The sequence below is a fragment of the Python bivittatus genome, unplaced genomic scaffold (assembly GCF_059951505.1).
Source record: "Python bivittatus isolate LINGU-HERP-01145 unplaced genomic scaffold, Pbiv_v1 ctg000840_np1212, whole genome shotgun sequence".
Classification (NCBI taxonomy): Eukaryota; Metazoa; Chordata; class Lepidosauria; order Squamata; family Pythonidae; genus Python; species Python bivittatus.
In genome coordinates this window covers 35,801,581-35,825,661 of record NW_028277113.1, presented here as the reverse complement: position 1 = coordinate 35,825,661, position 24,081 = coordinate 35,801,581, and the positions used below count along the sequence as shown (strand labels likewise).

Below are 24,081 nucleotides of genomic sequence, written 5' to 3'. Positions count from 1 at the left end.
TGTGGCTCATTAGGTCAAGATTTTTGCTCTACTCTGACTGATTATATGATCTACTGTACAGAGTTCATAATGTCATGTCAACATTGAAAATCATTTGTATGACTATATAATATTCTCTTATTATTGCTGTCAACACGCACATATTTTTCAAATTTTTGGCAGTCTATATTTAGGATATATCTATACATTTATAGATAAAAATAGGATGTGGCATGTTGGTGAAACTAAGAGAAATGACAAATATGTAATAGATCTGAATGAAAGTGGTCTGATCCTGTAGAATGGAGCTGAATATAGTAATACATGCAGGGAAGTACAGATGTGGAGTGGAACTGAATGTATGAATGCATACAAGCATGTGTAAGTTTAATTAAGAATGAAAGGACTAAAACATATGTTATAAAGTATAGAATGATATAATAAAGATTATTGTGGGTGAGTACAAAAGTACTAATCCACAGATTGGCGATGATTGGTTTCCATTCCATGGAATGGTGACAATGAAAGAATCAGAGATGACTTTTGATAAAAATTGTGCAAGGTTCTGATTGTATGTCATCCAATAAGAAAAATTATGTTAGCAGCCATAAACAAACGACAGGAATGAGACAAGAGAGTACAGAAAAATGATTCAGCTATTCAGAGACCCAAGAATGAAAGAGAATGGGGATTGTTGGGGAATACCTGTTTAAAAAATGCTCTGTATCAAATATGCAATATAAGCTTATTTATGGCAAAGGAAAGAATTTAAATCTAAAAGCATGATTGATTTGATTGTTTCTGATGAAGTACTGAGAGAATTAGTAAAGGATACAAAGATGATGAGAGGTTCTGAATATGGATAGACTATTTCTTAGCAGTGTCAAATGTGACCTGGGGAAAAATGGACATTGAAGAAAGGGAACAAAGTGAAAAGATATGTGGTCAACTAGATTTATTTATTTATTAAATTTATGCCACCCATCTCCCCCAGTTCCTTTCCTTTTCTCTTACTGCATAGCTTTAGTTCCTTATTTCTTACTTCTTTTCTGGACTTTGAACAACATTACTCACTATAAAAGGGAACAGCATCATGGGCATGTGTGATGTATGTATGTATGTATGTGTATATATGTGTTTGTGTGTGTGCGTGCATGTGCATGCATGCATTACAGGAATTGTTCCTTTGATAATAGATATTAAAAAGTAAACATTAAAGGAATCATTACCAGAACTCTTACAAAAATATGTATTTTGAATACTGTTTGTAAAGTGAATTGAAGAACTTGAAAAGCATAAAAAAAAAGCTTTATAAGAATGCCATCAATCTCCTTGCTAAGCAAAAATCACCAAGAGGATGACCTTAAGTGACTGACCAAAGAAATCGGTATTTGTTAAAGCTACCTCCTGTTTTTCAGCCAAGCTGGTTTCCAAAGTACTAAAAACAAAGAACTAAAATAAATATACAAGCATAAGAAGATAGAAAAACACAGATTAAAGGGGGCAGGAAAAAAATATTCAGGCTTTTGATTGTTGCACGTTGCTTTGCTGATGCAATAACCTGCTGAGGTTCTTTATTCCTTCTTGAAGCCTTCTAGGACATCTAGAAGAAAGTGATCTTGAAATAATTCACGGCTCATATTAAAGACTTGACTGAGTAGCTGTAATCTGACCCTATTGTCAAGATTACACTCACCACAAGTTCTGTTGCAAATTTCCAACTCAACCAAGGATGTATATTCTTGTAACATGTCTATACCAAATTTTCTGAGTGTCAAAAAACAAAACTAACTGAATAGTGTTCTAACACAAGTCTAAAAAACTATTAGAAACATTGTGAAACTTTTTATTACTACCTAGACAGAACCTAAAATTTTAAATTTTAACTTATAATAAAATTTCTTAGCCAAAATTCAGCTACAACAGAATAGTACAGTGGTACCTCGGGTCACGAACTTAATTCGTTCTGTGACCCTGGTCGCAACCCGAATTGGTCGCGACCCGAATCAAATTTCCCCATAAGGTTCAATGTAAATACGGTTAATCCATTCTGACCCCTCCGAATTTGGTCGCCAACCGATTTTGGTCGCGTCCCGAATCAAATTTTCCCATAAGGTTCAATGTAATTACGGTTAATCCATTCTGAACCATATGTATTTTTTTTTTAAAACCACAAAAATATGAAACAAAATACAGTACAGTACAGTACGAAGAGAGAGAACGCTAACTTTGCTCGAAGCGAGTTCTGGCATGTGGGGCGGCGGTTATTGCTTGGAGGGAGAGTCCCCCTCCCTACAGAAAGCCACAACCACGTGTCACGGCAGGGAAAATGGCCGCGGATCCTGTTTGTCACCCGATGCAGAGTTCACGGACGGAAGCAAAATTTTGCGAACGGGGCTGTTCGTGACCCGAATTGGTCATGAACAGAAGCGTTCGTGACCCGAGGTACCACTGTATTTGCTGGAATTTATTGACATTAAAACATGTGCATATTAAATTTCTGTGGCAGTCTTTTCTAACTTAGTACCCCCCAGATATAAAAGCATGTCATAATTGCTTGGCAACATGGTTGTTCTGGCTGAGAATTATAGTAGTTATATTTCAGTAAAAGTCGAAGGCATTAGTTTGGACAGGGCTAGTGTACACTTTAGTTATTTTTGCAAAGCCATATAGCTCAATGGTTAATTAAATATACCCAGTATGTTAAAGCATTTCTAACCCATTTGCTTTGAATCGTCTACTTGATATTAATTAATTGTTGATGAACATCTGATATTCTGTAAAAAGAAAATCTGAAAAGTTATACCAGAAAATAACATGCTTCCAATATTACGCAGTTGAATGCTCATTTTAAAAAAACAGACAAGCTTGGTAGCAGATGAAAAATGAAGCTAAGAATAGTTAACCTATATAAAGATATAACTGCTTTAGTTTTCCATCTGCTTCTTCAGAAACAGTTCAAGAATGAACTATTGCTTCTTTTCTGACCAAAAAAATATTATAGGAAGATCTCTTTTAAAACAATTCCTTTCCTTGTTATTAAATATATAATGCTAAAATTGGCTATATTTACTTGAATCTGTGGACAACTGTGAATCACATGTATCTGCCACCAATATTTCTTCTTCAGAAGAAACATGCTTTTGAGTGGATGACGATAGGATATTTCCAACTTCTAAAAAGAAAAAAAAATCAAATCAAATACACATTTTGTGTTTAAATATTTATAGAAAATGTTTATTTTTAAATATCTGATGTCCTCTGATTCTAACTGATTTTGGTTTCTGGTTAGCTGTCTATTTTTCTTCTTAATATATTTTGTTTTCTTTCAATTTCTATCTGTAAGCTCCCCAGAACTGCTATGAAGTCAGGCCACCTCGACATTGAAATAATAAACAAACAGATAAATAAAAGCTGACTAGACCTGAATGCACAAAATCCATTTTCTCTGAGAGAGTTTAAGCATTTCTTATATGTAAATAGGTCAGCAAAACAGCTGAGTATGAACTAGATTTATTGATTCAAATTTCAGATCAGCTACAAATTCACTATGTGCTTCAACACATTATTGCTGAAATACTGGAATACAACTATCTATTCAAAATCCCCACAAAAGATTTTTGTATGAATTACTGAAAATTCTATGAAACAATCTGAACACTGTGGATTTCCATTAGAGTGGTGCTCTTTGTCTTGACTGGCTTTTAGATGTCAGAGGTAGGCAGACGGTTGTAGATTTTAATTGGTTTCCATATTCTGATTAGCCATTAAACTGTGTTGTTAAAAAAGTCACTCCCTATCCAGAATACTAGGAAAAAATGCATTTATTTAGAAGCACTTGAAGTATGCAGGCCTAAAAATTAGAGAATATTTAAGGATTGAGGACCTGGGTATTGAACAAAAGACACTGACCAAAGACCAGCTTAGTGTAGTTTAGCAACGTCCAAGTTAGGCAGGTATGTACAGTGATATACAATGAAATTTCTATATAATACTGAATTTTGAATATACATTAATATATAATAACTATTCTGCTTTTGTCAATGGCCAACCAGATGCTTTCAAGAATAGAAGGAGGGCATAAAAACAATAGACATTTTTTTTCTTTAAAACTGAAGCTAAACTGTTCCAAACCCATTATATATTTAAAAAACAAAATTATACACAAGCACATTTGAACAGAAACTAGAATATCCCAAAGAAGAAAAATATGCAGTTTAAAAGGTGAAGAGATAATTGTGTTGTACATCATAAGAGCTCTAATACTGAATGTACAGTATGTGTCCAAGTTATCGTTTTAAAATAAAATAGATACGTAGCTATATTTTTAAGTATTTGAGTTGAATTAATATTGTTTAAAAAATGAAAGCATTCCAAAAATTGGACCTTGTATTATAACTATATACATAGTAAGAGAAATGCTTTTATTACTTCCAATTTGTATCTTCATCTCTATCTGTATGAATAATAGTTTGGTTTTAAAAGCTTTCGTATGTTTAAAACATGTTTTTTCATGCAACAGCCTACAGTTGAGTGAAATCACAATAGTTTTAAATAACAGCTATACTCTGCGTGTGTGTGTGTGTGTATATATATAAAAAAGATTTTAAACATTAGTTTAGCATTTACATTTTCTTTTATTCTAATTTAAACTTGGATATCATAAAATTAAAATCCTTCTATTGTCCACAAGGTGGTGACATAATACTTAAAGAAGGGAAGTGGCTAAAATTAAGAACTTGTTTCCTATGTGGCAGAAAGAGGTACATACTCATATTATTTAAAGGATACAGATGCTTAAACTACTGAAAATATCATTTGAATACTGCTTATCTGAACTACTTAAATTTGAATGCCTATTTCTGAAGATATTAATTTGCTAATATGGACAAGGGGTTCCAATATTGATCTGGTTTAACAGGCAACAAAGGGGCACCAATTAATATTGCTTTTTATCTATATACTACTAAAGCTCTCGGGTCCATTTGTAACCTTTAACTGGGCAAAATGGTGCATCACAGGCCAACAATTTTTGAACCAAGGTACCTCAAATGGGGCAACTTACAGAATGTGTCCAAAATCTGGGACCCATGACTCCCACAGAATTGAAATTTGGCAAATTTTATAAAACATTATGACATAAAAATTAGCATAAAACATTTTATGACATAATACTAAATGTCATAAAACATTTCTTGTGACCAATTCCTGATGTTTGTGCTATACAGTTTAATATGAATGACATGGGCTATTTGCAAGGCAGATACATCTCTGAATATCTCCCTGAATTTTTAAAAACTTTTCCAGTGAAAGCAGTACATTAGAAGTTCTGTCACTGTTGAAGGCATTGAGGAATCTGGTAATGAAATATTTCTGAAACGATGATCCAACAGGTCACGGGCTGTCTAGTTATTCTTGAAATTACAATTATTCACAACTACTTTAGGGGAAGGAATTATTAAAAACTATACCATGGATTCTTCCCTTCTTTTCCAAATCTGTGCACTTTTGTTCTGTGTACCGGACATGCCTATTTTCTCGTTTTCGACGCATTCGATTAACCATTGAAAGTGACACTGACTTAACTGGTGAATCTGGAATAATCCCTTCCAGATATTGCTCTTGCTCCCTAAGAAAAGCATAGAAAAACAATATAAATAAAGGCTAAATACATCAACCTTCCCCATTATCTCATCTTCCTGGAAACTGAATCAAGGAAAGTCTGTTATCAAATAACCATTGAATGGTTACTTCCCTATCCATTTCTTCTGCCCCTCCCTGCACTGGGGGAAGGAGGAGAGTAGCAGAATAGGACTGAAATTAGGGAGGAAGAAAGGCCCTGTGCCTGGAGAGATGACTGAGAAAGAGGGATGAAAAAGCACTGTGAATTTTTTACAAAAGTAATCAGAAAGATTTAAAGAATAAAAGTCCATACTAGCTGGAAATGATCAGGAAAGGAGCTTCAGAAAACAACAGCAGTTAAAGTAGAAAAGAGAAACAATTCAGCCTCTGCAGCCTTCAAAGAGAACCATCTGGAAGAAGCATATAGCAACTGATGAAACTTGGCAGGAGATACTGTACTGGTTAAAAAAAAAAAAAAAAAAGAATAGCAACAGCATGCATATAAATGATAATTTTAAAAAGATTGTAAATCAATGCAAGTGTTAAAAAAGTCATTAGAAATGAGAAGAGTTCATTTTCCAACTTCATTTAATCATAACAAGAATTGTAAATAAGCTTAGCTTATCTGGTAAATACAATTTAGTATTGCTATGTTCCCAATCCATCCTAATACCCTACAGTACTAGAGACTGAACTAAAGGAAAGGAAATTGTCCCAACAAGGAGCTAACCTCTATTTTTATTTATTTATTGCAGAACTCCTATTTCTCTCACAACTGGAAAACAATGGGGGATTTTTGAACATTTTGAACATGAAGTGCTGAGATGAGGTTTTTTTAAAAAAAAAATATGCAGGGCTTAGTAACACTTTACAACAAATATTTCTTCCTTTAAGAAAGTGAGGGTCTCATGTTGCACTGAGCGGGGATACTTACCCCTATTAATCAAGTTATGGAGTTCTGGTTATGGCATTAACATGTCTCATTTCCAGCACACACACACACAAAGTTTATAATTGCCTATACCTGATCTTGACTACTAATAACTTGCATAAATACATCCATTCATTTTTCTTGGTATGATATACAAGTGATTTGCTCGATTCATTTGTTCTGAGATAACTTTTTCTATTAGATTTATTTGTATACTTATAGACAAACCTACTCAATTTTTTGCTGCATCTTCTGAAGCTTTTCTGAAATCTTTTTATTTTCATCCTGTAAGTTGTTTCTTTCATTCACTGAAATAAAATGAAAGCATTATAATTTTCTGTTCTATTTTATCTTCCTCTATCTTTTTCACAAACCTATATATAATCATTAAGATAACACTGAATAGACTTATGTTCTAATGTGCATGGAGTATTTCATACAATTTGTAAATTAATTATATTCATTACAAGATTTGGCACTAAATCATTTATTTTATTTTTTTCATCACATCAGAATATTTCTTCATGATAAGAATTAGAACTGCTGAAAACTCAACTCACATAGGTTCAGAATTAGAAGCAAAACCATACCTAAATACAAAATTGATGTGTGGGCAAAATCTATCCACTGAATCAAGTCTAAATGAAATGTTCTTGGTATTCAGTTCCACAACAACTAAAGCATTTTTGTGTTTTGTCTCAAAAACTTTCCATATTATTTATCTTAGCATATTAACAACTTTGAAAAGTACTTATATTTCATGGATCCTCCAAAATTTATGGCATTAATAGTGCAATTCCTCACTTACTGTGGGGCAAAAAAGTATTTAGTCAGCCACCAATTGTGCAAGTTCTCCCACTTAAAAAGATGAGAAAGGCCTGTAATTTTCATCATAGGTATACCTCAATTATGAGAGACAAAATGGGGGAAAAAATCCAGAAAATCACATTGTCTGATTTTTAAAGAATTTATTTGCAAATCATGGTGGAAAATAAGTATTTGGTCAATATCAAAAGTTCATCTCAATACTTTGTTATATATCCTTTGTTGGCAATGACAGAGGTCAAACGTTTTCTGTAAGTCTTCACAAGGTTTTCACACACTGTTGCTGGTATTTTGGCCCATTCCTCCATGCAGATCTCCTCTACATACAGCAGTGATGTTTTGGGGCTGTCGCTGGGCAACACGGACTTTCAACTCCCTCCAAAGGTTTTCCATGGGGTTGAGATCTGGAGACTGGCTAGGCCACTCCAGGACCTTGAAATGCTTCTTACGAAGCCACTCCTTCGTTGCCCGGGTGGTGTGTTTGGGATCACTGTCATGCTGAAAAACCCAGCCACGTTTCATCTTCAATGCCCTTGCTGATGGAAGGAGGTGTTCACTCAAAATCTCACGATACATGGCCCCATTCATTCTTTCCTTTACACGGATCAGTCGTCCTGGTCCCTTTGCAGAAAAACAGCCCCAAAGCATGATGTTTCCACCCCCATGCTTCACAGTAGGTATGGTGTTCTTTGGATGCAACTCAGCATTCTCTCTCCTCCAAACACAACGAGTTGAGTTTAGACCAAAACGTTCTACTTTGGTTTCATCTGACCATATGACATTCTCCCAATCCTCTTCTGGATCATCCAAATGCTCTCTAGCAAACTTCAGACAGGCCCAGACATGTACTGGCTTAAGCAGGGGGACACGTCTGGCACTGCAGGATTTGAGTCCCTGGCGGCGTAGTGTGTTACTGATGGTAGCCTTTGTTACTTTGGTCCCAGCTCTCTGCAGGTCATTCACTAGGTCCCCCCGTGTGGTTCTGGGATTTTTGCTCACCGTTCTTGTGATCATTTTGACCCCACGGGGTGAGATCTTGCGTGGAGCCCCAGATCAAGGGAGATTATCAGTGGTCTTGTATGTCTTCCATTTTCTAATTATTGCTCCCACAGTTGATTTCTTCACACCAAGCTGCTTGCCTATTGCAGATTCAGTCTTCCCAGCCTGGTGCAGGTCAACCATTTTGTTTCTGGTGTCCTTCGACAGCTCTTTGGTCTTGGCCATAGTGAAGTTTGGAGTGTGACTTTTGAGGTTGTGGACAGGTCTCTTTTATACTGATAACAAGGTCAAACAGGTGCCATTACTACAGGTAACGAGTGGAGGACAGAGGAGCCTCTTAAAGAAGTAGTTACAGGTCTGTGAGAGCCAGACATCTTGCTTGTTTGTAGGTGACCAAATACTTATTTTCCACCATGATTTGCAAATAAATTCTTTAAAAATCAGACAATGTGATTTTCTGGATTTTTCCCCCCATTTTGTCTCTCATAGTTGAGGTATACCTATGATGAAAATTACAGGCCTCTCTCATCTTTTTAAGTGGGAGAACTTGCACAATTGGTGGCTGACTAAATACTTTTTTGCCCCACTGTATCTCTACAAAAGTATGCCAAATTAAATTCAACTGGGCTTAATACTGGGTAAAGGATAATACCAACACAAATCCAAAAGTGCAAAAACAATGGTGTAATGACAAAAGTATGATAAAACTCACTCAGTTCGGTGATTAACTTAAGGTTCTGCTGCCGGATATTTTCAAATTCCTGTTGTTTCTTCTTCATATGCTCTTCGGTTACTGCACAACGATCACATAATCCTGCCCTTAACCTATGTAATTAGAAGGTGTATTTTCTCCATCTGTTGTCGGTTCAATATAAATTTTAAAAGTACTATATAAGTCAGAGCACTCTAAAGATGAGCTTATGATAAATTATAAAGACTTAGCTAATGGGATATACAAATATTAAGGCTGAAATCATAAGCATACTTACAAGAAATTAAGGCTTATTGAACATTGCAGGATTTGCTTGCAAGTAATCATACAATAATTGCTTTGTAAGTAGTAACTGAAATACTTATAAATATTGAAGCATCTTTCTGGGCTAATTCCAATTTCTGATCACTGAGTGAAGAAAATACTATTTGGTGAGAGAAAAACATTTCTTCTCACATATGTTCTTATTTTACAGATCTTGAATATCCTCCGAAGAATTCATAGCTGGATATTATTGAAAAAAAAATCTTCACAAACTCAGCCATTATTTCATCCAATATGGCATATTCAAACATAAACCTTCAATATAAATGTTATCTTCCACAGCTCAGTTCTAATGTTATTCTGCAGCAAGACAAATACCTTAAGTATAAAAAGCAAAGCAAAAATGTTAAATTATATTTGTTTGTTGTCTGAATACTTTAAAAGTTTTAATAAAAAATCAGACTATAGGCCTATAGTGAGACTGGAAATCTGGAAGGTCAAATGACCCATGTGATGTAAAAGGACCTATTTTTGGTCATGCCCAATCAGAGTCTAACAAACATTAGTGATAAGCAATATTTAAAAGGAACTACTGGCAAGTTTACAACAATGGAAATTCCTGATCCAATAATACAGCAAGAGGCCATTTATGCTAACAGAAAAACTTTAGAAAAATCCTATAAGCCTTTTTCCTGTGCACAAAGTTGCTGTGCTTCTTTTATGAAAGCAAAAAGTGAGTTCATATAACATGCATGCCCATTATTTTGGTGAACTCTGGGTAGCCTAGCATATGAATAACCAAATTACTGTTTGCCTGACTCTTCCTCTCTACATGGTAGCTGGCCAGTCAGTCCATTACCACTAGAATAGTGGCCAAATCAGGGAACTAATATTTAAAAACTCTACATACCAAAACATATAGGGTGCTCAGTAGACCCATGCTGAGGCTACTTTGCTGTGGCAGGAGGAATTCTCGTTGTGCCTGCTACTACCGTTTATGTTTAAAAAATAAAAGCTTTTAATCGTTTAACTTCTCTCTCTGGGTTCATACAGAGCAAGGACTAAGTGAAGCAGGATTCCAGATTGTGTTTTAGAATTTTTGTGTTAACCACCAGCTTAAGCACAGAGGGGATTCAAATGACACACTAAGCTTAACTTTAGTATGACTTAATGTGTCATACAAGTGCTGCCAGTGATCAAGTCAGGAAGCCTCTACAGTTTCAAAACATGGGTTAACATTCTAACATTCAGAAGCTTGTTACTATAGATTTCTGGTTTATTCTCAAAGGAAAGGGCAAAGCGATTGCCTGTGCAAGCAAAAGTCTCATTCATATTTTAGCTTATTAACCTGACATAATTACCTAAATATGGTCACGCTGTTAGCTCATGAAAGCCATCACAGAAAATAAATACATAAAGTCAAAGTGTACTAATATATATTTGGGGGAAAGAAATTAAAAAATGTACCAGAAAATATTAAAAAGCAACATAGTATCGTAGACTCATAGAGTTAATAGGGAGGTCAGAGGTCATCTAGTCCAACCCCCAGTATATAATGTGCTAAAGCATTTTTTACCTCCACTGCAAATGAATGTACCACTTCATGAGGTAGTCTGTTCCATTGATTGACTACCCTTACCATCAGGAAGTTCCTCCTAATATTTAACTTGAATCTATTTCTGTCCCATTTCAAGCCATTTCTGTCCTGCCTTCTAAAGATGACAAAGACCAAATCCACCCTCTCCTCTATATGACAACCTTTTAGATTTCTGAAAACTGCTATCACATCTCACTTCAGTCTTTTCTTCTGCAGGCTAAACATATCCAGTTCCCCTAACTGTTCTTCATAGGACGTGGTTTTCAGTTCTCTTGCCATCTCAGTGACCTTCATCTGAACTTGCGCTAGTTTGTAAATGTCATTTTTAGCCTGTGAGGCCCAGAACTGGGTATAATATTCCAAGTGGAGCCTGAACAAGGCACAGTAGAGTAGGACACTTACTTCCTACGATTTGAACTCTATATTCCTGTTAATACATCTCAGCATAGCATTTGCCTTTCTAGCAGCTCCATCAATGTTGACTTATGTTCAGTGTATGATCTATTAGAGCACCCATATTTTTTCACATGTTCTACTGCTAAACCAGGTCTCTCTCATCCTATGCCTTTCATCCTTCCCCCTCCCATGTTAAATTTAAATTTCATACTGTTCATTTCAGACCACTGTTTAAGTAAAAATATATCTTTTTGAAACTTCTCTTTCTTTACCAAAGCTTTAGCCAGTTATCCTAGTTCTGCATCATCACCATCCCTTCAACCTCTTCATCCAGGTCGTTAATGTTGAACAGCACAGGGTTCAGGATAGAGGTCTGTAGCACTTCACTCATATTTGGACTTAATGCATCCAGTTACAGCAGCAAATGCAGAATAATCCTCTGACTTTTGTTTAAAAATCCCATTATGTCCAATGGAATTTAATATGCACTTTTAAAAGCACAGCTCGAACATTTAGAACATTAACGATATCTTGAATTTTAAACTATTGGTTAATCTTTATTTTTTTTTCTTATATGTAATAAGCATATACAAACAGAAGCAAAAATGTGGTTTTAATATCAAAATCCGTGCTGTTCAATCAACTTTAAACCTACTTAACATTGCAGAACAGGAAATTTTTCCAAAAGATACATTCACATTCACCATGCAATGTAATTTATTTACATACCTTTGACAAAAATACGCACAAATGTGTTGGGCCTAAAACTCAAATTTTCTGGATACATCTCTATGATTAATTGAGCTATCTAGTACTGAGTTCTGTATTTCTTATAGAAAGTCATAACAGGTGTGGTATTTTTGCACCACACAGGATAAGTATTAGGAACAGAGATTTGGGAGGTTTCACTAAAATCTAACGTTTGGTGGAAGTATTATTTTATTCCTCCCTTCTTTCCCTTAATTTCTTCAGAAATGCAGAAAGACAAGGCAAGCAAGATATGCCTGTTTTAAAAATTTCTTTCTGGACAGATTGTTTTTCTACAAGGATACGATAAAATGAGGAAGTGTGGAAAAGTGCTTGCAATTTCATAGAGCCAGAGAACTTTGTTTCATAAGAGAAACAAAGGAGTAGATTATAAAATATCAAAGAATTATCTTACAAAGAAGTGAGAAAAAATACGAAGAGACTAATCTACTCAGGAAAGTATTATATGCCAATAGGTACAGCATGAAATCCCTCCCATTCTTCCTTTCCTGTAAGTTCTGAGTTGTGATTTATCACTTTTTTTTGGTTATACATTAAATATATTAAAGATAATTTAAAAGTACTACTAGATAAATGTTGATTGTTTATTGAATTAAATCTGTAACTAATTTAAGACCATTCCTTGACAATTCAGTCAACTATACTAAAGAAAAAAGTAGCCAAGTTCTGTAAGCAAAAAGGAATAATTCTTACTTACCGATCTTCCAAAACTGTAATAGTATCATGCAATGATTTTTGTTGTTCTCTAAGCTGCTGGTTTTTTGTATAGAACTCATCAAGCCTTGCTGCATCCCTACACATAAAGGAAAATTCATTTATAAACAGAGATTATATGGGGTTAGGTGTATTTTCATTAAAAAGAAATCCCATTACTTCAAGTTAACAAACAGCTATGACTTCAAATCTGTGTCTTACAGAATTGATGGCTTTAAATGGTAATAAATAACAAGTTTCATCTATAACACATTACAACTAAGTGACATAAATGTGGCTGCACTGGGTCTCTACTGTAAACAACATGAAAAGGGAATTCTTAATGCTGTAGAGAAATGAAATGATAGCAAAAATACTTTTTCTCTATTATGTCTGTCTATCAAGGAAAGCATGCACAGGATTCCAGCCTTGATGAATCAGTGTTCTATGCTTATGGACTAGATAGAGAAAATAAGATGAGTTATATAGAATAGGGGGAACACATTGGAAAGACAGAATCAATGTGGTCTGGGACAAACTAAATACAAGAGTAGAAGTATATATTTAAGCATTATACTGTATTGGCTCAGTGGAAACAGACTGGAATGGTGGTTTGTTTCTAACAAGAAAACAACTGAATATGCTGCATATCTCTTGGCAGCTCTCCTTTCAAGTAACTCAAAACCTATAACAATATCTAATATAAATTAACATATGCAAAAAAGAATTTTACTAACAAAAACTGCAAGAAAAAAGAAAAAAATATTGAAGTGACATTAAAAGCCAGTAGCAACAGCTGATGCAGTATCAGTTTCAGGGCATACTCCAGATTGAAAAACAGTACACATTAGTATGAAACATCTTTCATTGAATCAATAAAGCTGCTGCATCTTTTTCCAGGATCATACTGCTGCTTCGTAAGCTGATCTCAGCTGTCTTGGCATGTGCAGTCAGTAGTATCCTAGCTACGTACTTGAAAGATTCCCATTGCTTTCAAAGTGAGTTGCTCCCAGTATATAAATTTCAGCCCCATACTTTCCGCATACATTAAATAGGGTTTAATTTCCAACTTAATTTGGTGTAGTGGTTATGGCACTGGCCTAGAAATCAGGAGACTGTGAGTTCTAGGCCTCCCTTGGGCATGAAAGCTGGCTGGGTGACTTTGGGCCAATCACTCTCTCAGCCCAACCCATGTCACAGGGCTGTTGTTGGGGGGAAAATAGGAGTCAGGAGTATTAGGTATGTTTGTCACTTTGAGTTATATGTAAAAAAGGCAGGATAAAGTCCAATAATAATAGTAACAACAACTTGCAAGAATTAAGAAGGTGATAGTTATAAAGGTATTTGTTGCAAAATTTACATATTTCAATCTGATATATAGTAACTGGGCCACCAACCAAAGTGGCCATCTAATAGTGCACTGGAAATACAAAGTTCAATGATCCATTTCAAATGAATACAGCCCACCAACTATATATAAGTGCCCATCACTCTGTGAGCCTTCCATTTTTGCTCTTCAGTAAAGTTCACATTTTAATTTGAGGATGAATAAAAATAGGGAGGTTTCCAAACATTTGTAGACCTTAATGTAACTGACAGGCTGTGTCTGACTTGGTATATAAATTATTATCTGAACTACAATTATAAAAGGATTTTGCACATATCAACATTACAAAGTGAATAATATACTTTCGTCAGAAGTTAAATAACAGTGAAAGTGTTGTTGTTGTTGTTCCTACTGAATTCACTGGGGCTTATGTTTCAGTAAACATACTGATTAGGCTGTATGGCTACAATCTTAAACTCATTTACTAGGAAGCACACAGTATCTTACTAGACACAGATTTACTACTTAGGACACATTAGGATCAGTTAGCTAAAAGTGTACCTGCATTCTACACATAGAGCAAAAGACTGACAAATGAGAGAACATAGTTTATTAAATCCTTATAGATACTGGCTCTTTGGCTATGAAAATAATCTTATGACCTTGTATTTACAAGAACATTAGGTTCAGAGCTGAACTAGGGTACAGTATAAGGAGCTCATTGTTTGGCTGGTTATCAGCTCAGAAATATTCAGGTATTCAAGAAAAGCTAATTGAGACAAGAATTCATTTAAAAGGCAACTGTATCTACAATGCAGTATTTGTAGGCTGGTTCCAACAAACAGTAATTAAGCTTATTTTGTTTAATATTAAGTCCCAACAGAAAGTCATTAATAATGTGTGTCCCTTACCATCCCTGAACAAATCCGAGATGGAAGCTTTTTCATATGTATATAGAAACAAACAAGAATGTATCATACTACTATATATAACCAATGTTACCAGACAATCCCACCATTTAGAATTTCATAACATATGGGCTAGATTAAAATAATTACTGACCAGGAAACAGGAGTATTATATGGACTAATAACAACAACAAAAACAACAACTACTGGATTTGGCATTTTTTTCCACCTATCGAGTCCTTCCCAAGGACCTGGAATAGGCAGATCTTGCCATTTGATGGTGTTAAAAGTATTATTATTATGTTTGACCCATCATCACCATCATCATCATCATCATCATCATCATCATCATCATCATCATCATCTATTAAATGTATTTGCCACCCAACTTCCAGCAACTTGGTCATTTACAAATTGTTAAAAATATTTAAAAACAAGAAACAATACAAAAACACAAAAACAACACAGAACAGTTAGCACAGAAAACACAGATGGGAACAAGGAAAAGGAAGAAAAGGACATGACTCGTCCTCACCAAGGGCCTGGGTAAAGAACCTCATCTTCAGGGCCCTTCAAAATACCAGTAGTAACAGGGTGGGTGACTGCAGAGGCATTCGTGTAAAGTTGCTACAAAGCCCACACTTGGAAATGGCCAGGGAGGTTATGGAGGGTAAAGAAAACTGCAGGAGGATTTCCACAGTAACAGGAAAAGGGAGAGATGACAGGAGGGATTGGGACAGTTTTCAACAGTATGCATGAATTGGCCTTAAGTATGTATCAAAACAAATGTTTTAGTGGAAAGACATACATGAATGTTTATACTGTTTATGCATATCTGTATATAATCATACATTCAGACTTACATTGGCTTAGCACATTCAAAAATTAGCAGAAGTATTTCCATCTAATCAAGAACAATTTTTTGCTCATCAGTGGTACTTACAGACACCTTTCTGCTTTCAGTTTAGAGATCTTTGATAATAATCCTAAGAAAAGAAGACAGAATACAATTAATTCTTTGTTTAAAATATCTTTAATCTGATAAATTAATGAAAGTCTTTCATACAGAAATATAGAAACTGGGATTGCCAACAAATTGCCCATGCACGCTCTGAAAGCCTAATAAAACATTATTTAAATATTTATTTAGTTAAGGTTTGACTTTCATATCAGTTTTTCACTTCTCAGAGCAGATAACAGCAAAATAAGAAAAAAATCGATTAAACTATTTTTCTTAAAAAAATAAAGGTAAACTATAAAATAATGCACAAAAAATTTAAAAAGTTACTCTTCCAACTTCAGCTACAGACCAATAATTTTTCTAAAAATCTACAACTTTCCAGATAGTTATGATACCTATAAAAAGTTTTGTCACTAAACATCATAGGATAGAATCACAAACTCAAGGAAGAAATATCAAACGAATAGCTAAAATTTAGCCCAGGAATAAATTGTCAGCCAGTAAAGCTCCTACAGGATGGCAGGCTTATATACTGCACTCCTAGAGGATATGATCAGCCACTATATATAGGACTTCAGGGATAGACCTACAAAAACAGATTACAGTAATTCAGTTGGTACTATCACAGCATACATATATATACATACACACACACATACACACATATACACACGTATACATACATACATACATACATACATACTTAGGTCTCTCTTTTCCACACGGGACACAGTTGGTATATCAACCTAAGTTATTAAAATCACACCTAGTTATAACTTCTACCTTGGTTGTCTTTTCTACTAAGACAAGGGTAATGGCAACCTGTATGCTTAGTGAACTAACAGGTAATAAGTAAAGAATTGAAAATGTTAATTTTTTCTTGGCTCAAAAATAGCAAAGAGGGACAGTGTGCTGAAGAAGTAAAGAGATTAATCCTATAGAGAAAAGCAACTGCAAACTTAAATAATGACAACAAAGGCCAGAATAGTTAAAAAGTAATGGTATTTCCAGTTATAATCTATAGCTGTGCAAGCTGGACACTGAGAAAGAATTTATCTTTCTATTATGGATTTGGAGATTGTTACAAAAAATATAATGGACTGCAAGACCAAATCCTGGATCAGTAATGGCTGTCTGCTCTTCTAAGGTAAGCAAGCAGAAACTGATCTCCACTGGCCATATGAAGTGAGAGAAGGATAGACTAGAAAGAATTATTATGCTTGGTAAAGTTGAGGAAAGTAGAAGAGTACATCAGATAAGGTAGATGGACAAGTTCAAATAAATTGTTGGAATGATTTTGAAATAACTATAGGCTACTACCAGAGGCAAATCATGATAGCAAGAATTTGTCCATATAGTTCCCATGAGTCAAACCTGACTAAATGGCACTTAATTAACTATTTATAGCTCAATGCTAGAAACTATTTGCATGCAAAAAAGACGAAGCAATTCACTGCACTTGTAATTGCTATATAAGGTTGGAAAATTGGAAGGTCACTACCAATCAATGTCAATGATGATAGGTGAGATAGACAAATGTCTAGGTAGCTTCCTATATGATCAGTATATTATACTGTATATTACATTGCTCCTGTAATGTAACAGGTACAAATCTATTCCTTTGGAGTGAATAAAATCTCAACTGGAGCAGTCTTGTCTGCTTAACTCAATAACAGTTTCTTATCTGAACTGAATTTCAGCTTTTTCATTCTCACTTAGCCTGTTAAGCCAATTTCAGCAATCATTTGTAACCATTGGCATTTAATATAAAGAGTAGTATTGCAGCATGATTTGAGCCCCTATTTCCTACTTCCTCTTAGTCATGATTAAGACATTATTCTTTGTGAAAATGGTACTGGCATGGATTCTTGATAGCTAAAGCTGTCTCAGTCCTGAACAATGGCAAGAAATCAGAATGAAATGGGTAGAATTTTATCCCTGATTATCTGAAGTTACTTGATACAGTAACTTAGTGATCTGTTTTAATGTAAGCTACTCTGAATGCGGTAAATGAACAATTACAATTACAATTAATTATGTAAATATTTCAAAATTTATTTTTCTATTTAGAAAGCAAGCAACAGTCATGTTAAAGATGAATGTTACAGACACAAACTGGAAAGCGACTGACTACTTCAGAAGAAAATGAGTAGTAAAGACAAACATCTCATAGACACGCAACAGCAGAAAAAGTATTATGTTTGATTATGCAAATCAGTGAGGTAGTGCATTCTTTAAAATAGGCTGCTATTTGATAAGCCAGTTAGGTATCTGGATTAAGATTTCTAAAAAATGTTTCATTTTATTCCTTATCCACACCCATCAGACGGAATGAAGCTGTAATACAATGAAACTCCTGCAAGAACAAGTTATTGTTTGGCAAAGTATTTGGAACTGTGACATTAGCAACCTGAACTGTCACTAAATAAGCAGTGCTTATATGCTGTAATTAAAATGACCCTATTTCACCTGAACTTACCAGAAATCTTTCTGGAATTTTCAAACATTAAATTAGAATTCTGGCATTCAGTTTATAATCTACAAGATGAAAGCAACTAAAAATTACAAAAAATGATTTGCACAGAGTTAGAATCTTTATCATTTCCCCCTTTCATTAATACAATTATAATTAATCAAAGTTGCAATATTGATATCTAAGCAAGATTAGTCCAAATGGATTGAAGTAAGATGAAATGGCTTTACACTGCTTCCTTGCATCTTCTAAGAAAATGCACGACGCAGCTACAAATGCATGTTCTATATACTTATTACACCAGAGCCGAAATTTCCATTAGGAACATGTTTAGAACAAGTTTATAATAATTAGTAAATTTCTGCAAGCTCATCACATAAACATTATTAAAATTAAAACAAACTGAATTATAGCCTGGAGTAGGTTGTAGGGTGGATTCAGATTAAATTACTTGGATTCAACATTATTTACTGAGCAAGGTTTTGGTGACTGACAACAGGTAGCCCTCAATTACTGACCACAATTGATTGGGTCTGGCAACTCTGTCGCTAAGCAACACGGTCATAAAATGAAACTTCACATGACTATGCTGATTTATGACATCAGGTCTGGCTGCAGTCATGAAGTGAATCACCCATGGTCATTAAGCATGATGTCACATGACCATGACTTGCAACTTCCTGTCAGCTTCCCCATTGACTTTGCTTGTCGGAAGGTCACAAATGATGATCACATGACTGGAGAACACTGTGATTGTCTTAAATTCACACTAGCTGCCAAGTGCCTGAATCATAATCGCATGACTGCGGGGATGCTATGACAGTTACAACTTCAATGACCAATTGTATATTTCCTTTTTCAGCACCATCATAACTTTGAACAATCACTGAATGAATGGTTGGTAAGTGAGGACTACCTATATTCGGTTTAGTCAACCACACTCATTTCAAGAATTATTTTTTTTCCAAATGAGTAAGTAATAATGTGGAAAGATTTGCTAAGGAGGATGGGAAAAAGGGGTAGTTGGTTATCCTTTCCTATCCATCATTTCTTCTGTAGAAGTCTTTCCCCTAAGACTTTCCCCATCTAGGTCCTTAATTCTGCTCTCACAACATGAGGTGAAGAAAAGTTTGAATACAGAGAAAACAGACATGTCAGCAGTTGCAGAAAGAGCTTTCTCTCCCACCAAACATGCCCTTACAATCCTTTTATTACATTAGCATATATTTGCTTTCTGAATGCCTTTATTTTGATCATGTTAATTTGTTTCAAATCAACAGTGAGAGAAAAAAGTTACACTTTTTACAAAGAAATGTACATTTTAAGCCAAAGCTGCTAATACTAAGCACAGTGTAATATCTACCTGTTAACATTTTCCTCAGCCATATTTATTAAAAATCAAACAATTAAAAAGGACATAAAATATAGTACTTTGAAGCCTCTACATAAGAGGCATAACCAAAAAACACAACTCCCTGGTTACAGGCTTCTACTTTATGAAGCATATTTTGCTGACATCTAAAATTAAAGTTCATGAGTCAGTTTTAATTCTTATTTATAGACTTCAGAAACACGGTCCAAACAAGTCTGTGTTTGCCTTATATATCACCTCACTTGGTTCTACTGTACAATCCCCACCTTTTGAAAAATATAACTATCCTTTGGGCATGTTTTTGATGAAATCATACAGGTTCTAAATTTGCCATGCATTATATAGAACAGACTAAGAGTAAGTTTTAGAAAATGAACAAAATCCACTTTACCAGTTTGCACTGACATACCTACAGCCAGTCTTAATCAAGATTCCAACGTGAGACCTTTTTCCTAGCATACATTATATGTTTTGGATTACAGCTCCAAACTATTTTGAAAGTTTACCCACATTTTTCCCTAATATTTAAAATTTAAAACTTAGTTTCCTGTTATTTGGCTCCATGACGGGTAGATACTCCTTAGGCTGCCAAATCTTGTACTAATGATGCCTCAACATGCGCTCTACTGACAGCATCCTACCAATTATAAAACTCAGCTGTGGAATAAATTAAGCCAAGAAGAAAGGTTTTTTTTTTTCCATTCTTAATTATCACAGTGCTAATACATCTAGTAAATTAGATACCAATAGAAGAGAATATACGTAGCTCAGGGTTGAACTATGGAGTCCTTGGTGTTCTCAGAGCTTGGCTGTTTTCTTGCAGACATTTCTTGACTAAGTAACATCTTCAGTGCTGGAAGGGAGTGGGGTTTGTTCTCTGTTTATATACAGTAGCCTGTCCTGTCAATGTTGGTGGGGATGTTGTTTTCTCCTCGGTAGTTCCTTGATTAGGCTGTTGTTAACTGCTTGATTGTCTGAGTTGGTAGTTCCTTGATTAGGGTATTGTTTGCTGCTTGATTATTGGTCTGGCATTAATCCTAGTGTTAATCCCTGCTTATTTGGGTGTTGATTGCTTGTGAGGAAGTGTTCTGGCCTTTTTGTTTCCTTTTTAGCTTTTTTATTGTCTCTTTTGAATGGTGTGTAAATGTTGTTTATTTCTATGGGCCTGTTGATGGCCGACTTGTCTGAATACCAAGCTTCCAGGAATTCCCTCACAGTTTTAGATTTAGCTTGGTCTAAGATGTTGACAGTTTCCCAGTTGAAACTATGGTTGAGTTTGTCCATGTATTGTAAGATTAAGGAGTTTTCATTGTGTCTCCTGTCTGCTAGTTGGTGTTCATGGATGTGCTCTGCTAGTCTTCTGTCTGTCTATCCTACATAGTGGCTGTTACAATCCTTACACTGTATGTTGTAGATGACTCCTATCTTTTATTCTCGGGCTACTGCGTCTTTTGGTTTACTTAAGATGTTTTGGAGGGCTTTAGTTGGTTTGTGTGCTATGGTGATGCCATGTGATTGTTATAGTCTGTTGATTGTTTCTGAGATGTTTCTGGTGTATGGCAGTGTTATCCTTTTTGTAGCTTGTGTTGGTTGTGCTGTGGTGGGTTGAGTGGTCAGGCGTTTTTTGATAAAGTTATGTGGGTATCCATTTCATTGGAAGATGTTGCATAGGTGGTCTGTTTCCTTTTTCTGGTGTCCTGGGTTGCTGCAGTGCATTTGTGCTCATCTGAATAACATTCTTCAGTTCTTGCAGGAGGTTGGGTTGTTACTTCGGTAATGGACCGCTTGGTGTGGGTTGTTTTTCAATAGACTTGTTTCTCTAATTTGCCGTCATTTCCTCTGCTGAGGTGGATATCCAGGAAGAGTAGTGTGTTGTGTTCTGCTTCCCTTGTGAATTTTATGTCTTTGAAGATATTGTCGATAGTTTTATGTGCCTTGTCTAGTGGTTCCTTTTTTATTATGACAAAAGTGTCATCTATGTATTAGATCCATACTTTGGGATATATGCGTGGGAGTGTTATAGTCTCTAGATGCTACATTACAATCTCTGCTATGAGTCCTGAGAGTGGTGATTCTATGGGTGTTCCTCTGATTCATTGGTATATTTGTCCATCAAACTGAAAATACATAGTGAGGCAGAGGTTGATGAGGTCCATGATTCTGGATATTTCGATCTTAGTGTATTTGGTTAGATTGGGTGTTATGTAGTACTGCTGACATGGATTCTTTTGCTAGTTCTGTGTCTATGGATGTAAAAAGTGCTATGACTTTGAATGAAACCATAATTTCATCTTCCTCTATTTTTAGGTCTTTGATTTTCTGGAGGCACTGTAGTGGGGAGTTGATAGGATATTCACTCCACTCTGTGAGATGTCCAAGTTTGTTTTTTTTTTTGGTAGGTTCTTTCACTATGTTGTATGTTGGGGACTCTGGTAATGATACAATTGGATGGAGAGGTATGTCGGCTTGTGTATTTTTTGGCGTACATAGAAGCATGGACTAAGATTGAAATACCCAGAATCATGGACCTCATCAAATCTTTTGGATGGAACTTGGGGAGTTCTCTAAGCATACAGAAATCTCCTAGCCAGAATTTCTATCAATATTACACATTTCTGGCTTTATAAGACAGAGAGGTGACTAACACTACCTAACATAAATGGATTTGCTTCTGATTTAAAAGATATTATAGGATTATACTGTGGTATTGTATCCATCAGATTCTCCATTACTGGAAACTTCATCTCCACATTATTACTTCTGCACTGTAAATATGATAAGGAAGAAAGTATATAGGACTCAACTGTATTGATTTTGTGTACCATTTGCTTAATGTCTGCATACTTGTATTCAAATGATTAAAGTGGAAACCACTTCATCACTTTACAAAGTATCCAGTCTGCTTTATAGCTCAAGCAAGATAAACTGATATAAGGCTGAATACTCTGAGAGGTCAGAACCAAAGTTTTTCTTATGTGACTAAACCATGAAAAATATCAAGGCTATTCAAACAAGACCAAAACACTTTAACTTGAAATGGTAATTCATACCTATTGACCATGACTGCCACTGTGATATGATCTCACTAAATTTTATGGAATATACATGGCAAAAAAGTCAGCAATGAAAAGCTAATTACACTATGTAATATTAAAAACCTGAATCCCAACCACATGAACTCAGTAAGGATTCTTAAAATGAACAAACCCATATAAGTTCCTTTAGTAATTACATTCTTTTACACCTCTGGTTGTTGAAAATTTAGAAATAATCCATGGTTCTCAATATTAATTTGTCAATGACTAAATACACAGAACAAGCATACCTTTGACTTCTTTATCATGACATTCTTTCAGTTTGGACCACAGTTCCTTAAAATAGTCAGCTGCAGGTTCTGTGGAGTTGGGACTTCCACAATTCCCTCCAGAAGCACTCATTTTATTTGTTTATAGTTTTTCTGAATTATTGATGTTTGGCTCTTCTTTAGGTTCACATTACAGTTAGGAAACGGTTTTTTCCAGACATCTGGATTCCTACAATGACAGATACAATGCTTACAATATATTTATTAAAGTATGATTTGTTGTTGTAATCATAATATCTCATTATTTTTAGGTATGGATTAATTTTTGCATTATTAAAAAGTAACAAAATAGAAGCCGTTAGAAAGCTGACTTCTCAAAAGACAAGTTTTTCCTCAGGAAATAAATAGAAGCCATGGTTGACTGTTGCAAGAAAAAACATTAGACTTGAGGTTTCACAGATTTATTTATTATGCTGTAATAAAATAAATTTTATTATACTGCTAGCTATGGATTACAGCTTATCAAATGCATTACAGGTAGTTCTCATTTAACAACTGCCTCATTTAGCAACAGATCGCAGTTACAATGGTGACCAGCCCTTGCATTTATGACCTTCACAGGTCTGTAAAGCAAAGTAAGATCATAAGCACAGTTGTGGTTTCATTTAGCAACCGCTTCACTTAATGACCAAATTGCTAGTTCCAGTTGTGGTTGCTAAACGAGGATACCTGTACATGGATGCATTAAGTGGTATACACACCTATGCACAATAGTGGAGGAGACTGAAAATAATGAACTCACAGAGAAATGAAATGCAGAAAGTATCCTACACACTAATGCACAGGAGGTGTGGCACTAATTAAAAGTAGAATTTCAAGGCAACTGAAAAACATGGCATGCATTTCCCTTTTACAATGCATGTATAGCTGCATGTATGGTTGATTCTTAT

At 35.1% G+C, this 24,081-nt stretch overlaps 1 protein-coding gene across 4 annotated transcripts in view; it reads right to left on the bottom strand.

The window, feature by feature from the left end:
• The window catches only part of RBBP8 (RB binding protein 8, endonuclease), a 56,848-nt gene that overhangs the window by 23,507 nt on the left and 9,260 nt on the right, over nucleotides 1-24,081 (bottom strand). For 3 of the 4 annotated variants that reach the window (XM_007434993.3, XM_007434994.4, XM_025171046.2), the window contains exons 2-8: nucleotides 23,153-23,360; nucleotides 15,965-16,007; nucleotides 12,791-12,886; nucleotides 9,069-9,181; nucleotides 6,765-6,840; nucleotides 5,451-5,608; nucleotides 3,053-3,154 (exon numbers count right to left, since the gene is read on the bottom strand). In XM_007434993.3, the coding sequence (XP_007435055.1) occupies nucleotides 3,053-3,154; nucleotides 5,451-5,608; nucleotides 6,765-6,840; nucleotides 9,069-9,181; nucleotides 12,791-12,886; nucleotides 15,965-16,007; nucleotides 23,153-23,264 (700 nt within the window). In that variant the 5' untranslated portion in view covers nucleotides 23,265-23,360. Of the gene's footprint in view, nucleotides 1-3,052; nucleotides 3,155-5,450; nucleotides 5,609-6,764; nucleotides 6,841-9,068; nucleotides 9,212-12,790; nucleotides 12,887-15,964; nucleotides 16,008-23,152; nucleotides 23,361-24,081 lie in introns of those variants that run through there. The other variant, XM_025171048.2, reaches the window with a different exon arrangement.